Below are 15316 nucleotides of genomic sequence, written 5' to 3'. Positions count from 1 at the left end.
GAGTTGTGAAATCATTTGTGTACACAGAGAAGTAGAGATTAAATGTTTGACCTAAAGTCTTTCCACAACAGAATCAGCACTGGAAATCTCATCTCTTGCTGTGCTCAACTATTTTAAGAGCTGTCCTGGTTGGAACATAACAGCTAGAGTCACTTAGAATTAGAATTAGAATGGAATTTGGTGTTTGTGCTGGTTCTGAGGCTTGAACTAGGTGCTTGGGTGCTGTCCCTGAGTTCTTTGGCTCGGGTTAGTGCTCTACCATTTGAGCCACAGCTCCACTTTAAGGAGGTAAGAATCTCACGGACTTTTCTGCCTGGGCTGGCTTCAAACTGCAATCCTCATATTCTCCTGAGTAGCTAGGATTATAGGCCTGTGCCACAGGTACCCAGCCTAGAAGGGAATTTTTAAAGATACATGTACCTACTTATCTGTGGCTCCTCCCATTAAGTACCCATAAAGAGTTCTGTCATAGGAATCTCTGTTTTGGAGTAATTCTATTTTAGTAGCTATTTGGATTGTTGTTTTAAAACTAAAAGTGCAGGGCTGGGAAGGTGGCTCAGCGGTAGAGCGCTTGCCTTGCATGCCAGAGGCCCTGGGTTCAATTCCTCAGCACCACACAAGCAAAAAGAAAAAAGCCGGAAGTGGTGCTGTGGCTCAAGTGGTAGAGCTCTAACCTTGAGCTGAAGAGCTGAGGGACAGCGCCCAGGCCCAGAGTTCAGGCCCCACGACCGGACCCAAAAAAAAAAACAAAACTAAAAGTGCTTCTAGTGTCAGTTCTTGGATACTAATGGCTTAGCTTCAATCCCACATCATATTAGAATAGCCACTTGAACCTACATGAGAAATCCTTTTGTAATTCCCCTGATAATCAGACATGATACAAACCCAGCAGAATATAGTTGATTTAAAATCATAAAGCTAGCCAGGCACTCCGGAGGTGGAGGCAGGAACATTAAGTTCAAGATTGGTCTGGGCTAGTCTGCTTTTTAAAAAACAAAACAAAAAAGATTTTAAAAAATCTGCAGGGTTCACAGTCCCAGTGGGCAGATAAGAAAAAAGTACCTGCTTAGGTGGGAATGCAGCTTGACAGAAAGTTGAAAAGCTCTGTGTGACTTAGAAAGCACCATGGGTCTGGGAATGTGGCTTAGTGGTATAGTGCTTACCTAGCACGCCTAATTATGTACCACATAATTTAAAAAAAGCTGGAAATGGTGCTGTGGCTTAAGTGGTAGAGAGCTATCCTTGAGCAAAGAAGCTCAGTTAGTGCCCAGGCCCTGAGTTCAAGCCCCAGGACAAAAAAAAAAAAAAGGAAAAGAGCACCTTTGTCCCTAGGGTGAGCAGATAGTCTAGATTTTATGCCCTGGTCCATTTAGTCCAGTATTCTTTTTTTTGGGGGGGGGGGTCTGGTCGTGGGGCCTGAACTCTGCCTGAGCACTGTCCCTCAGCTCTTCAGCTCAAGGCTAGCACTCTACTACTTGAGCCACAGCGCCGCTTCTGGCTTTTTTTCTTTTTGTTTATGTGGTGCTGAGGAATCAAACCCAAGGCCTTGAGCATGCAAGGCAAGTGCTCTACCACTGAGCCACCTTCCCAGCCCCAGTCCAGTATTCTTGTACAGTGATTACTGTACTGCCATATTTCTTGGCCCTACGTAACTACTAATTAGTGGGGAAAGAGCTCTCCAACAGGTTTCCTGTTCTATTTATTCTGTCTGCCCCTTGGAGGAGGTTTCTCCATTACACAGCTTCTTTTGCTCTATTTGTCTACAGTCCAGGGCCATCTCTGCACATAGTGTTTGTCCCACCATTGTGGCCATCTCACGGTCCTAATTCCCTGGAACTATCCTAGGGAAAAATCATCTGCCAGGGGATAATAGCCAATACATGTTGGGCTGAGCCAGATACATATTTAGTATGTGAAAGGAAGTTTTCCTGCCCTTTCAACGGTGAGAAGAATGTTTAGGTGTATAACTCTTCGACTATGAATTTTGATGGAGCTAATAGATACTTACTCTCCCAAACAATCCTGCCTGCTTTTTCCCAGATTCCTCTGGGTCTCTGGCCTTCCCTTCTGCTTACCACACCTGGCCATGACAATCTACTCTACACCTGTGCCAGCAAGTGTTTTAGAATGACGCTGTGGCCTCTGTAGCCGTATGTCAAGTGTTGATCCGTCACTTTTTGGACACGGTGACTTCTGGCCAGTACTCTGTGTTCTTGTATATAAAAATAAAGTATGGTGAAAGCAGCCCTCGGGTTTGCTGAGCCCTGGGGGGCGGGAGCGTAAGCCGAATCCGGCGTGCTTGGATTTACTTTATTTTGTTTTTAGAATCAGCCAGGACATTGTATGCTTGCTTCTCCGCAGACTTGCCTCTCGCTCAGACAGAGAGGCTGGCCCGGCGCTCCACACTTGGGGTCTTCCCGGAAGGCTCGGGCGGCTGGTCCTGGCGGCGATGGGCGCCGAGGCAGATGAGGCTCTCGTCCTCCCGCTCTGTGGAGCGGGAACAGTCCTCGGGACAGCTTGTCTGGGTCTCGGTGTCAGAGGTCCCCAGGCCGCAGTCCTCAGCGCCCGGGTCCCCGAAGCTGGAGCGCCGCCCACCTCGCCTCGGTGACGCGGGCGCGGGGGCTCGGGAGTTGTAGTCTCGGGCGGGGCTTGGACACGGGGGCTGGGGCTCCGCGGACTCCACGTCCCGGCGGGCGGCGCGGCGCGGCCAGGGGCGCCGGAGGCGGGGCCGCTCGGCCCTTTAAACCTTTCAGGGCTGCTCCGAGGGCCGCAGCCGGAGACCGCGCCACGAGGGGGCCGAGCAGGGCGCGGCGGCGGCGGCTGGGCGCTCTGGGGAGGTGCGTACGGGCTGCTTCCTTTTCCCGGGTTCCCGGGATCACCTGGGGAGGCCTGGGGCCTCGGTCCCGGGGGAGGAGGGTGGTGTCACCAGCTGCGGGCTCCTGCCCAGGCCAGGGTCCCCGAGCCCACGCAAGCGAGGGCCAGGTCGGGTTTCCCACCAGAACCCGCCCCTTGGCCGGGGCTCGTGGTCAGGTGGTTGCCCGCACACCAGCGCCTGGCTGCCAGTCATCCTCCCAGGCTTTCCTTGGCGTGGACACCTTAATTGTCCTGGTCCAACCTTCCTTGGGCAAAGGGAGGGTGGCTCCCTTTCCAGATGTTATAGCACTGCTTGAGTCTCTCCCAGCACCGGTGGCCTTTGGTGACCGCGGAGGCCCCAGATGGATGCCAGAGGGTGTCCACGTTCTAGCGTGGGCTCACCCCAAAGTTTGGACGCTCACAAACATAAGGGGAGGTCTGGATGAGGAGCTAATCATCGTCCCCTCCCCCCTGCCTTGGTCAGTTACCAGACCCTGGACCTTGATCTCTCCCTTCCAGGCCAGAGCAGCTGATGGTGGTGGCAAAAAACTCTCAAGGTAGCTGGGCCGGCCCCCTCTTTTCCACCTACCTGTTGTCCTCCCCCTACACCACCACCCTGGCTCCCCTCCCTCATGACCGCCTGGATCCTCCTTCCTGTCAGCCTGTCAGCGTTCTCCATCACTGGCATATGGACCGTGTGAGTAAAATGGGTGAAGGTGGGAGGGCCAACAGGAGCTTGATGGCACACACAAAGCCCCTTGTCCTGTTGTAGGCTCCAGGGTGGTACCCACGGTCACTCTGGCTGTCTCCAAAGCCTGGCCTGATGCCTGGGCACACAGCCCCTTAGGACAAGCTGGCACCACTGCTGTTCAGTAGGACTGTCCTGACAGACATATTTCTAACTGGGGCTTCTTACAAGAGAGCCTCTAGGTCGGGGCTGCTGCATTCTGTGGCATCACAACTGACCTTCCCCTGCCCCAAACTTGAGTCCCCAACAAGAATAATGAGACTGAATGAGGCCAGAAATTCAGGTAGAGTCAGTAGGGAGTGCTGGCCCAGGAGGGACATGGAGGCAGGGTGACAGTTGTGCTCCTGCAGGTATGCCATGGCCGTGATGAACCGCCACGTGTGCCCTGTGGAGAACTGGTATGGAGCACTCTGCACATAGCCTGTCTAAAGCTCCCTTCATCTCTATCCCCTCTGGGGCCCTCAGCTGCCACAAGCCAGATGAAACTCTGGGCCTCACTGCTGTTCTCTGACACTGGTTCCCAGGCATGGCTTCCTGCCCATCTACCCTCTTCCTACCATGCTGTCACCCGTTTGTCTTCTGTTTCAGGCAGGCCCTGGGGAGTGGGCTCTTATGCCTTGCTGGGGAGGTCTGGGAGAGGGTCCTCTTTAAGGCCTGGGAGCATCCGTTGCCCCTAGTCTACTCTGTGTCCTGCCTGCCAGGTCCTACAATGAATCCTGCTCTCCTGACCCTGCTGAGCAAGGGGGTCCCAAAACCTGTTGCACCCTGGATGATGTCCCCCTAATCAGGTAGGTCTTAGAAACTGGGTAGGTTGGGGAGATTACCCCCCCCTCCCAACACCTTCTCTTAACCCTCCCCAGCCCAGTCTTTCTAGAGTTCTGAGAAAAAAGGATAATTCCTTAGGTCTTGGGAATAATTATTATACACTTACTGACAATACTATTTACCAGTTACTAGGAACTGAGCACTGTGCTGAGAGCTTTATGTAGTGTGTGTGTGCATGCTTGAACTCAGGGCCTGGGAGCTGTCTCTGAGCTTTTGTGCTCAGAGCTAGTGCTCTACCACTTGAGCCACAGTCCCACTTCCAGCTTTTTGGTAGTTAGAGGAATCTCATGGACTTTCCTATGCCTGCTGGCTTCTGTGATCCTCAGATCTCAGCCTCCTGAGCAACCATTGCCAGGCTTGTGTAGTGTCTTTTACTCCTCCCAGCAGGGAAGCTGCTTTTGTTACCACCATTTTATGCATGAAGAAACTGAGGCTCAGAGTTAGTCATCCACAGCTAGTAAGTGAAAACACCCGGATCAGTCTCAATCAAGCTCAGGCTCTCTGATTGTCCAACCCAGGTTCTAGTTCAAAGAAATCAGACCAGCTGCAAACTTGAGTAAAGACTCTCAGGTCTAGGAAGCTTTCCAGGACAGCTTCTTTTTTTTTTTTTTTTTTTTTGGTCCGGTCGTGGGGCCTGAACTGTGGGTCTGAGCGCTGTCCCTCAGCTCTTCAGCTCAAGGCTAGAGCTCTACCACTTGAGCCAGAGCGCCACTTCTGGCTTCTTTTTGCTTATGTGGTGCTGAGGAATTGAACCCAGGGCCTCATGCATACAAGGCAAGCGCTCTACCACTGAGCTACCTTCCCAGCCCAACAGCTCCTTTCTTATCTGTTCCACACAAGCTCTGTTGAGGTTCTGGGTGGCTCAGTCTGGAGCCAGTTGTTCACAAAGGCCCCTGTCCCGTCTCATAAATTAGTGGCTTGCCTGCTGAGGAAAAGCACAGATTGAGCAGGAGTCAGAATGGGGCCCACTGATCCTCCTGCCTCTCACTCTGTCCTCACCCCTCCCCTCAGCAAGTGCGGCACGTATCCCCCTGAGAGCTGCCTCTTTAGCCTCATTGGAAACCTGGGTGCTTTCATGGGTGAGTTATACTTTCATCCCTTCTCACAGGCCAGCCCATCCCCTGGTTCTACCACCTCCCCATAAAAAGCCCAGAAGCTCTTGTTCCCCAAGCCCTTCTGCACTGGAGACTTAACACATGAAGGGCAACTTCTCAACCCCTTCCTTGAAGGCCAGATGCTAACTCCCACAGAGCCAGCATTAAGCCTTGAGGAAACCCAAGTTAACACCTATTTGTCCCTTCCTCTTCTGGTCCTCAGAGGAGTTAGGAGAGCCTGCAGGAAGCTGGGAGGCTGAACTGGGGTGAGTTGGGCAGAAGAGTTTGGAGGAAGGTCCAGGACTGACCCCAGTGTGCTCTCCTTCCTCAGTGGCCCTGATCTGCCTCCTTCGGTATGGGCAGCTCCTGGAGCAGAGCCGGCACTCCTGGGTTAACACTACAGCGCTCATCACAGGCTGTACCAACGCTGCAGGCCTTGTGGTGGTCGGCAACTTTCAGGTGCCCCTAGCCTTCCCAACCACCCCCTTGAACCTCCTTTAGTAGGGCCTAGCTGCCTGAAGGGGAAGCACCTAGAGGTTGGGGGTCTAGGAAGGAGGAACTGGGAGGCAAAGGAGGAGACAGAGAGAAAGAAGATGGGAGGGATGGATGAATGGAACCACTTCACAGACTAGCCCCTCTGTCTGGGCCAGGTGGACTACGCCAAGTCTCTGCACTACATAGGAGCTGGAGTGGCTTTCCCGGCAGGGCTGCTCTTTGTCTGCCTGCACTGTGCTCTCTCCTACCATGGGGCCACTACCCCCCTGGACCTGGCAATGGCCTACCTTCGAATTGTGCTGGCTGTCATCGCCTTCATCACTCTGGTCCTTAGTATCCTTCTGGGACAGGGAAACCAGGAACTCATTCTCTAGCTCAGCCCTTCTCCCACCCCAAGTGGGAGGGTGGGAGCCAGACTGCAGTAAACACTGACCATGTGGTCTTCTTCCTATGGGGAGGTCTGATCCTTCGCCCCAGCCTGGTTAAATGTCTGGGACTGCAGAGTGGTTACCACCAGGTTCTCACACATCAAAATGTTTCCTTAGCCCCACTCCAGGCGGTGTCTTCTTTGTCCACGAAAGTTCTCAGCTACAGCACGGGGCGGCCCTGTGCGAATGGGTGTTCGTCATTGATATCCTCATTTTCTATGGCACCTTCAGCTATGAGTTTGGGGCCGTCTCCTCAGACACACTGGTGGCTGCATTGCAGCCAGCCTCTGGCCGAGCCTGCAAGTCCTCCGGAAGCAGCAGTACCTCCACACACCTCAACTGTGCCCCAGAGAGCATCGCCATGATCTGAGGTCTGGAGGGTGGCTGGCCCGGCCTCCGCAGCACCCAACCCTTTATTTTCTTTGCATTTATTTTGTACCAAAAACAACTTTTCAGAAAGTATTATGTTGGGATTTGGGCTTCCTCACTCTTGGAGAAGTGGCCATCCCACCACCTGTGCCATAAGTGGAGCAGACCCTGCCCGCTGCCTGGGCTGCACATCCTGCTCCCTGACACTACAGTATTGTGCTTAAAGGTCACCTGCCCTTACTTGCCCAGCCAGCCCTTCAGGTGCCTTCTACTCCCAGTGCCAGAGCCAGACCACTGGGGTTTCGTGCTGCAGGAGTTGGGGGCTGGGAACCCCAGGGGGAAATACAAGTCTGGGTAGTGGGGGGAGCATGCCTTAGCCTAGGAAAAGGCCCAATTGAGCTGCACTGGGATTCTTCACTCTGCCCCTCACTTCCTTTAGGGCAAATAACACAACAGAACACGTGGGTATTTTAGTACTTTTTTATATCTATTAAAAGAATTCTAATTTGCATGTTTGTAGTCTGTTCTAGATACTCAGGAAGGGCTTGCCCAAAAACAACTTTTTCTAAGCAAGGAATGAGAGGAAGCCTCTGCTTTCAGGGAGAGCCTTGAGTGTCACCTGCTTTTTAAGAGCAGGGCTTCCAGGAACAAAGGATGCCAGGTGCCATCCAAATATTCCACACAGGCTTAAACGCTAAGCAGTCTAAAGACCTGTCCTGACCTGATAATCTCACTTCCTTCCTCTACTCAAAGTCTGGATTGAACTTTGATTCCTTAGTAGCAGGGGTTAGGTACAGAGAACAACTTTGAAATGTTAGAAGCAATTCTCTGTGAAGCCAATGAAAACTCTCAGAATCCCAAGGTTAACTAAAGGTTCCAAGGTTAACTAGAAATTGCTTGTGGGGGTGGGGAGAGCAGAAGGGTTGCAAATAAATAGCTATAGGGTGTTAGGCTCTGACACAGTTTGCCTTCCAATCATGAACACAGGCTCAAGCCCTGACTGGTTTAGGAGACTAGTTATTTACTTGAGCCCCACCACCCAGAGTCCAAACAGATTATTACAGAGGGAAATGCAGCCTACTGTCTCTCTCTCTGTCTCTGTATGAGTGTGTGTATCTCTCTCCCCCTCTCTCTTCTCTCTTTCTTTCTCTCTCCCCCTCTCCCTGTCTCCCTCCCTCCCTCTCTCTCTCTCTCTGTCCAAGATTGGGACTCGAACTGGGTACCTGATGCTTTTTGTTCATTGGCTAGTACTCTACCAACAGAGCTACACCTCCAACCCTGAGCCTAGTATCCTTATAGGGTTTTGTGGGGTTTTTATGGGTGTTTGGAGGGGTTTTTTGGTTTGGATTGGTTTTGCCAGTCCTGGGGCTTGAACTCATGACCTGGTCACTGACCCTGAGCTTCTTTTGCTGAAAGCTAGCACTCTACCACTTGAGCCACAGTGCCACTTCTGGCTTTTTCTGATTATCTGGTACTGAGGAATGGAACTGAGGGCTTTATGCATGCTAGGCAAACACTCTACCACTAAGCCACATTCCCAGCCCTCTCTTACAGTTTTATACCAACCTCCCATTAGCAGGAGGGACCTGGTGGTAGAGCCCCTCTGCAGGCCTGTGAGCAATGCAACTGCAGGGTGGATAAAGAAACCTTTAATGAGAATTCAAAGTGCAGGAGGAAGTTGTTTAGAGGGCAAGTGCTCAGTTCTAGCTGGCTCATGTATACATGGCCCCATGGAGGTTCTCTAGTCGGTGCTGCTGCTGCTGCTTTCGAGCCTAGAAGAAAGAGAACACTGGGCAAGGCCAAGCCTAAAGTTCCAAGGGTAAGGACATAGGGCAGCTGTCATGAAGTTGATTCTCACAGGTTTTAGGGCCTAGTATCTGCTGATATCCACCCCCACCTAAATCACTAGAAAAGTGACCAAAGCCAGGGAGTCTGGAGCCTACCCAAGTCTGCTAAGGTAAGGGAATGAGTACAGTGGGAATAGGGTGTGACGGGGCCCATATGACCCCCTCCACTCAAACACCAGCCCCTACCTTATCTCGTCTGTGCTCCTCATAAGAGTCATCATCAGTAGGTAGCTCATGGCGGCACAGTGGACAGGAATTTGTCTGGAAAAAGTAATGCTGTGTACCAGCCCAGGTCTTCCTAAACCAATAACCCTCCCTGCTCTTCCTTCATTCCCCAACAGTTCATAACCAGAAAGAAGGTTGAGAACCCAGTCTAGGGCAGGGTGAGAGCCAGAAGAAGGAAGTGGTACCTTGCTTAGCCAGGGAAGAATGCAGCTGGAATGGAAGAGGTGATGGCAAGGCATCTCAACAACAGTCTCCTCCTCCTCAAATTCCAAAAGACACACCGGGCACTTGAGCTCTTCTTGAGGAGAAGTGTGGTCAGGAGAGCTGCAGAAGGCCCCACCCCCAGCTCCCACTCCTAACCACAGTAGGTGTGGTTTAAGGGAGGAGGCAAGCCCAGCAGACCTGCCCCCACCGAGAATGAATTAAAAAGTGTCCTCACCAGCCTGGGAGCTGTTGATGATTGTCCTAGGGAGGTTCTCCACCACAGCCTTGGCAGCTGGTGGAGGTAAGTGATGGTCCCAATCTACCACCAGTCCCAAATCTCCAAAGTCCATCCTATTGAAAAGTGACCTGAGAAAGGAGGATGATAAATCAGAACCAAGGAAATCAGTTTCTTTCTCTTGGTCCTGTCATCTACCCCGCATTAACCAGTAAGTACCCACAGTAATACTAAAGATTAACGCTTATAGATGGAAAGCTCGGTGGAAAGTGGTTTCCAGCTGCTACCAGACAGCCCTAATATGTAACCTGTTGATTCCCAATTTACAAATAAGCCAATAGACTTTCGGAAAGCCACGCGGAAGTGACTTAGTAAAGATTGGAAGTCGACCGTGGGCTTCTGTGTGCTGTTGGTAGCAAACTGACGCAAAGGGACACCTTGCCTGCCACCCCCTTCCCACCTACCTTCTGGGATGCTCCCATGGCCTGCTGCCCTCATCCCCACTCTTAACACTCCCCTACTCAGTCCTTCTCACAGCCCCCTTTGTCTAGCCCTGCCTACACACGGCCCCAATTATCCGTACCCACCGACCCCCACGAACTCGCTGCTGGGACTGACAAACCCTTCCTAGAAACTGCAGCCCTAGTCCATCCGCCATTTCCCGCCAGCCTCAGCCTAGGAACCTGACGTGTGGAACGCAGCCCCGAGCCCTGCGCGCCCACCTTGCCAGCTCCAACAACATGTTGGTTCGAGTCTCCGGCCGAGGGTCGACCGGCTCGCAATCATGTTCATCGAAATAGGACGCCATGGCTACGAAGCAGTCTGACACAGCCCTCGGAACCGGCTGAATTGCAACCCTGCGGAACTGACCAATAAGATAGCGGGTTGAGAGGGGACGACCAATCAAAGTGCCGGAGAGGCGGGCTAGCGGCTCTCTCACAGATTCGCAAAGCGGAAGTGTTGATCGGCCACCTCTCCCTGGCTGGGTAGGTCAGGTGATCGAGGGCTAAGGCCAATGGGGTCTGAGGAAGAATGAGTTCCCGGGAATTTCTGTCGCGGTCGCGTCGTCGATGCCCAGAAAATTCTAGTGTGGGGGCAGTAAGAGCCCCCCGTGTACCCTGAGGCGTGGAGCGCCTCGGCGACGCAAGTGCTGGGCTGGGAGACTGTGGCACAGGGAATCAGCCTTTTACTGTGGCCAGATATCTGGTGCTTCCCGCCGCTCAGCCGTGATCGCCACTCTGCTGCCCACTAATTGGCTCTGGATTAAAGGCCTGGCTAGCCAATGAGAAGAAAGAAAAAGAAAAGAAACAACCGACATCTGGCTCTGGAGTTTACTCCTTGATCTCTGGGGAAGGTGTGGTGGTGTTTGGGAGGAAAGGGGTCCTCAGCGTTTCTTATGTCTTAGGCAAAATAACGAAGGTGGCAAACCTCTTCAGGAGTGGTCTCAGTAACCCAACTGAGGCCTCACCTGGGCATAGGACTATATACATGAACTTCAGTCCATTGCTCCACCGTATCCCCAGCTTCTGTAAAACTAGTGGCTAGAGCTAAATAAATGGTTTGCATCCCAGGCACACTGCATTCCCTGAGGAGAGAAGTGGGTAGCTGTAGAAAATAACATCCATGAAGAATAGATCTTTTAACTACTCGGGCCGATAAACTGTGGCCTAGAGGTCCAATATAATTCAGTAAACTTCCCCCGCCCTTGGCACCCTTGGGTTAGTGTTGGAAAAGGGCTTAGAGCTCTAAGCCTAACATTTTGATACAAATTTGTACCTGAGTGAAAATCATAGGCATTCTCTCCCCTAGAGATTATAGGCTTTCATTGTATTGAAAGTGTACTCCTTTCCTAATTTTCCTATCATAGAAAGAAAGGAAGGGATGGGGAGGGAAGGTAGAGGGGAGGAAGACATTCATAGCAGGTATGGTATATGCCCGTAATCCCAGGATTTGACAGGTGAGGCAAGAGTATGGAAAGAGCAAAGCCAGTTGGACTACATAGTGAGACCTTGCCAAAAGAAAAGAAAACCAGTGTATGATGGTTCACGTCTGTAATCTTAGCTACATGGGAGGCTGAGATTGGGAGGATCTTGGTTCCAAGGCAGCCAAGGAAACTCCATCTCATCGGAGGGAATCCTTGTCAATGTAGTCTATGAAAGCAAAAAACAGCAAAAGGCCAGAAACCAATGGCTCACACCTGTTTTCTATTTAGAAGGCTGAAACCTGAAGGATCAAGATTTGAAACCAACTCAGAAAAAGTCTGAGAAATTCCACCTCCAATGAATTGCACACCAGCTGTATACAAGAAAGCAAGCAAGGGGCTGGGAAGGTGGCTCAGTGGTAGAGTGCTTGCCTTGCAAGCCTGAGGCCCTGGGTTCGATTCCTCAGCACCACATAAGCAAAAAGAAAAAAGCCAGAAGTGGCGCTGTGGCTCAAGTGGTAGAGCGCTAGCCTTGAGCTGAAGAGCTGAGGGACAGCGCCCAGGCCCAGAGTTCAAGCCCCACGACCGGACCCAAAAAAAAAAAAAAAGAAAGCAAGAACACAAGACTGAGTTCAAGCCCCAATACTGTCACACACACACACACACACACACACACACACACACACACTCACTGGCAAAAAAAAAAGGAAGGAAAAGAAAAACACTCATGCTTGTTACTTAACTGATGTACTGGGAGGTGTGGCAATGGCATGTGCTCTGCATTGATTCCCACATGAAATAGGGTAGAAAACATGTACACTCAATAATATTGATGGATATTTTACATGCAGTGTCAATAATCTTCAAGATAACCAAGCATCATTACACTGGGGTACGTGTGTATGTGTGTGCTTATGAGGTTTGGATCTAAGGCCTTAGACTCATGGTAAGTACTTGCTCCACTATTGAGCTATACCTCCACCCTTTCTTTTGCCCACCTCCTTTTTTTTTGTGCCACTCCTGAACTCAGAGCTTGGGCACTGTCCCTGGGCTTTTTTTGCTCAAGACTAGTACTTATTACTTGGGCCACAGCTCCACTTCCAGTTTTTGGGGGGGGTTGTTTTGTTTTGGTTTGGGTTTTTTGGTGGTTAATCAGAAATAAGTCTCATGGACTTTCCTGCCCAGGTTGGTTTAGAACTTCAGTCCTCAGATCTCTACCTTCTGTAGCTAGGATTACAGGTATGAGCCACTAGTGCCCAGCTTCTGCCTTTTTATTTATTTATTTTTGGGTCCGGTTGTGGGGCCTGAACTCTGGGCCTGGGCGCTATCCCTCAGCTCTTCAGCTCAAGGCTAGCGCTCTACCACTTGAGCAACAGCGCCACTTCTGGCGTTTTTTCTTTTTGCTTATGTGGTGCTGAGGAATCGAACCCAAAGCCTCAGGCATGCAAGGCAAGTGTTCTACCACTGAGCCACCTTCCCAGCCCTGCCTTTTTAAAATTAATTTTTTTTTTGCCTGTTGTGGGGTTTGAACTCGGCCTGGGCATTGTCCCCCAACTCTTCAGCTCAAGGCCAGTTCTCTACCACTTGAGCCACAGCACCACTTCCGGTTTTCTGAGTGGTTTGAGATCAGAGTCTCACAGACTTTCCTGCCCGGGTTGGCTTTGAACCATGGTCCTCCTCCTGAGTAGCTAGGATTACAGGCGTGAGCCACTGGCACCTGGCTACTTTATTGTTATTATAGAGGGACTACAATTACATGAGTCAGGTAATGAGTACACTGCCTTTCATACAGTGTCTCCCGTTCCCTCACTCTCTCCCAGTCCCTTCCTCCCATCTCCACCCATGAGTTGCATAGTTCAGTCTTATCAGTGTCCAATGAGCTCCACTGCTGCCCTTTTTCACCCTTTTTTTCCCTTGAGTTCTCTGCCTTCCCTCCCATACACGTGAATACACCATACATAAGGTAAAGATAGAATCATAAAAAACTGAAAACAAAAAACCTTTGTTTCCATATCTTGGAAGTTCTATAAAACTATTTTATATAAATATGAAGAGGCACTCCTAAGAGTATCCTCTTTTGGTCTTAACATGTGTGTGTGTCTAGACTCCTGTATAATTTGTCATATTCCAGTGCATTTTTGATATAACTTCTGAATATCAGAAAGAATATGCACAGTTTGTCTATCTGAGCTTGGCTTACCTCACTTAACGTGATTTGTTCTGGGGGTGGGGGGGGGAAGCTGGGAAGGGATGGGAAGGGTAAACAAAGGAGGAGGCTACAATGCTTGATAAAAATGTACTCATGGGGCTGGGAAAGTGGCTCAGTAGTAGAGCACTTGCCTCGCATGCTCGAGGCCCTGGGTTCAATTCCTCAGCACCACATGAGAAAAAAGCCGGAAGTGGCGCTGTGTCTCAAGTGGTAAAGTACTAGCCTTGAGGTGAAGAGCTGAGGGACAGCACCCAGGCCCAGAGTTCAGGCCCCATGACCGGACCCCCCCCCAAAAAAAAGAAATGTACTCATTATCATGCCCATGTAATTGTAACCCCTCTGTACAGTATTTTCACAATAAAAAATATTTTTTACAAAACCATGATTTGTTCTAGTTCCATCCATTTCCCTGCAAATGACATTATTTTATTCTCCACCTCCTTTTTTTGAGACAGGGTGTTGCTATGTAGACCAATCTGGCCTTGAATTCCTTTCTCATCCTCCTAAGAGTGATGGGAACACAGGCATTTTCCTTAAACCACAATCCTGGGCTGGGAAGGTGGCTCAGTGGTAGAGTGCTTGCCTTGCATACATGAGGTCCTGGGTTTGATTCCTCAGCACTACATAAGCAGGGAAAAAAAAAGCCGGAAGTGGCATTGTGGCTCAAGTGGTAGAGCGTTAGCCTTGAGCTGAAGAGCTGAGGGACAGCGCCCAGGCCCAGAGTTCAGGCCCCACAACCGGACCCCCCACCACCACCAAAAAAAAACCCCAACAATCCTCACTTCTGAGCCTCCTGAGTAGCTAGAATTACAGGTGTGAGCCACAGGCACACAGCTCCCTTGTCCTTTTTTTTTTGTTGTTAGTTGTGCGGCTTGAACTCTGGGCCTGGGCGCTGTCCCTCAGCTCTTCAGTTCTTCAGCTCAAGGTGAGTGCTCTACCACTTGAGTCACAGTGCCACTTCTGGTGGTTAATTGAAGATAAGAGTCTCACGGACTTTCCTGCCAGGACTGGCTTTGAACCATGATCCTCAGATCTCAGCTTTCTTAGTAGCTACGATTAAGATGTGAGCCACCATAGCCAACCGCCTTGCCTTGTCCTTTTTCCATGTGTAAAACTCAAGTTTAAGAAGTAGCTTGTGGGCTGGGAAAGTGGCTCAACGATAGAGCACTTGCCTTGCATGCATGAGGCCCTGGGTTTGATTATTCAGCACCACATAAGCAGAAAAAGCCAGAAGTGGTGCTATGACTCGAGTGATAGAGCACTAGCCTTGAGCTGAAGAAGGTGAGGGACAGCGCCCAGACCCAGAGTTCAGGCCCCACGACTGGCCAAAAAAACAAAACAAAACAAAACAAGAAGTGGCTTGTGCAAAGTTAGTGCTGTTGAAACAGCAAGGCTAATTTTTTTTAAATCTTTGCAAAAAAAATTAAAAATAAAATAAAATCTTTGCAAAAGGAGGACGATAGTAAGCCTAGTGAATATAAGAAGCTCTTGTGGGAGGCATGATGGCTTATTCCTATAATCCTAACTGGCTAGGATGAGGAGATCAGGGGATTGGGCTTCAAGGCCAGCATAGGCAGAAAAAAAAAATTGTGACTCCATCCTAACCACTGGCTGTATGCACACCATGCCACACCTTCCATCACAAGGGGTCAGGGGACAAAGCACAATGGCTAGATTCAGTGGTGTACGCCTGTCATTCCAGAGACAAATAGAAGCACAAATAGGAAGATCATAATTTAGACCATGTGGGACATACTTTATCTTGAAATTAACCAGAGCAAAGAGAAACTACCGGCCCGTGGCTCACACCTGAAATCCTAGCTACTCAGGAAACTGACATCTGAAGATCACAATTCCCAGACC

At 50.5% G+C, this 15316-nt stretch overlaps 2 protein-coding genes across 3 annotated transcripts; one reads left to right on the top strand and one right to left on the bottom strand.

Annotated features, from left to right (window-relative positions):
- Positions 1-2741: 2741 nt before the first annotated feature.
- Positions 2742-7323, top strand: Tmem150a (transmembrane protein 150A). The gene is made up of 8 exons (XM_013035469.1): positions 2742-2837; positions 3373-3550; positions 3952-3999; positions 4303-4389; positions 5438-5505; positions 5852-5979; positions 6171-6348; positions 6572-7323. The coding sequence occupies exons 2-8, from the start codon at positions 3486-3488 to the stop codon at positions 6811-6813; spliced, it is 816 nt and encodes a 271-aa protein (XP_012890923.1). The 5' UTR covers positions 2742-2837; positions 3373-3485; the 3' UTR covers positions 6814-7323.
- A 1120-nt stretch (positions 7324-8443) lies between these two features.
- Positions 8444-10183, bottom strand: Rnf181 (ring finger protein 181). Of its 2 annotated transcripts, none has more exons than XM_013035440.1 (5): positions 10046-10183; positions 9324-9454; positions 9070-9182; positions 8846-8920; positions 8444-8584 (listed from the first exon to the last, which is right to left on the bottom strand). In XM_013035440.1, exons 1-5 carry the CDS (start codon positions 10129-10131, stop codon positions 8525-8527), a joined length of 465 nt encoding a protein of 154 aa, XP_012890894.1. In that variant the 5' UTR covers positions 10132-10183; the 3' UTR covers positions 8444-8524. The 2 variants fall into 2 exon arrangements, with proteins under 2 accessions (XP_012890894.1, XP_012890895.1); XM_013035441.1 differs by having other exon boundaries at positions 9070-9179.
- Positions 10184-15316: the final 5133 nt, after the last annotated feature.

Source organism: Dipodomys ordii, unplaced genomic scaffold (assembly GCF_000151885.1).
Source record: "Dipodomys ordii isolate 6190 unplaced genomic scaffold, Dord_2.0 Scaffold212, whole genome shotgun sequence".
Lineage (NCBI taxonomy): Eukaryota > Metazoa > Chordata > Mammalia > Rodentia > Heteromyidae > Dipodomys > Dipodomys ordii.
Note: the sequence above shows the minus strand (reverse complement) of the source record. Positions and strands in the feature narration are given on the sequence as shown.

Bases quoted from the DNA above. Each gene is read 5' to 3' on its own strand.
- Tmem150a (XM_013035469.1), top strand. From the start codon at position 3,486: ATGACCGCCTGGATCCTCCTTCCTGTCAGCCTGTCAGCGTTCTCCATC. The intron at 3,551-3,951 runs GTGAGTAAAATG...GTGCTCCTGCAG, and splicing joins ATCACTGGCATATGGACCGT to GTATGCCATGGCCGTGATGA. The intron at 5,506-5,851 runs GTGAGTTATACT...CTCCTTCCTCAG, and splicing joins AAACCTGGGTGCTTTCATGG to TGGCCCTGATCTGCCTCCTT.
- Rnf181 (XM_013035440.1), bottom strand. From the start codon at position 10,131: ATGGCGTCCTATTTCGATGAACATGATTGCGAGCCGGTCGACCCTCGG. The intron at 8,921-9,069 runs GTACCACTTCCT...TACTTTTTCCAG, and splicing joins TTCTTCCCTGGCTAAGCAAG to ACAAATTCCTGTCCACTGTG. The intron at 8,585-8,845 runs GTAGGGGCTGGT...TCTTTCTTCTAG, and splicing joins AGGAGCACAGACGAGATAAG to GCTCGAAAGCAGCAGCAGCA.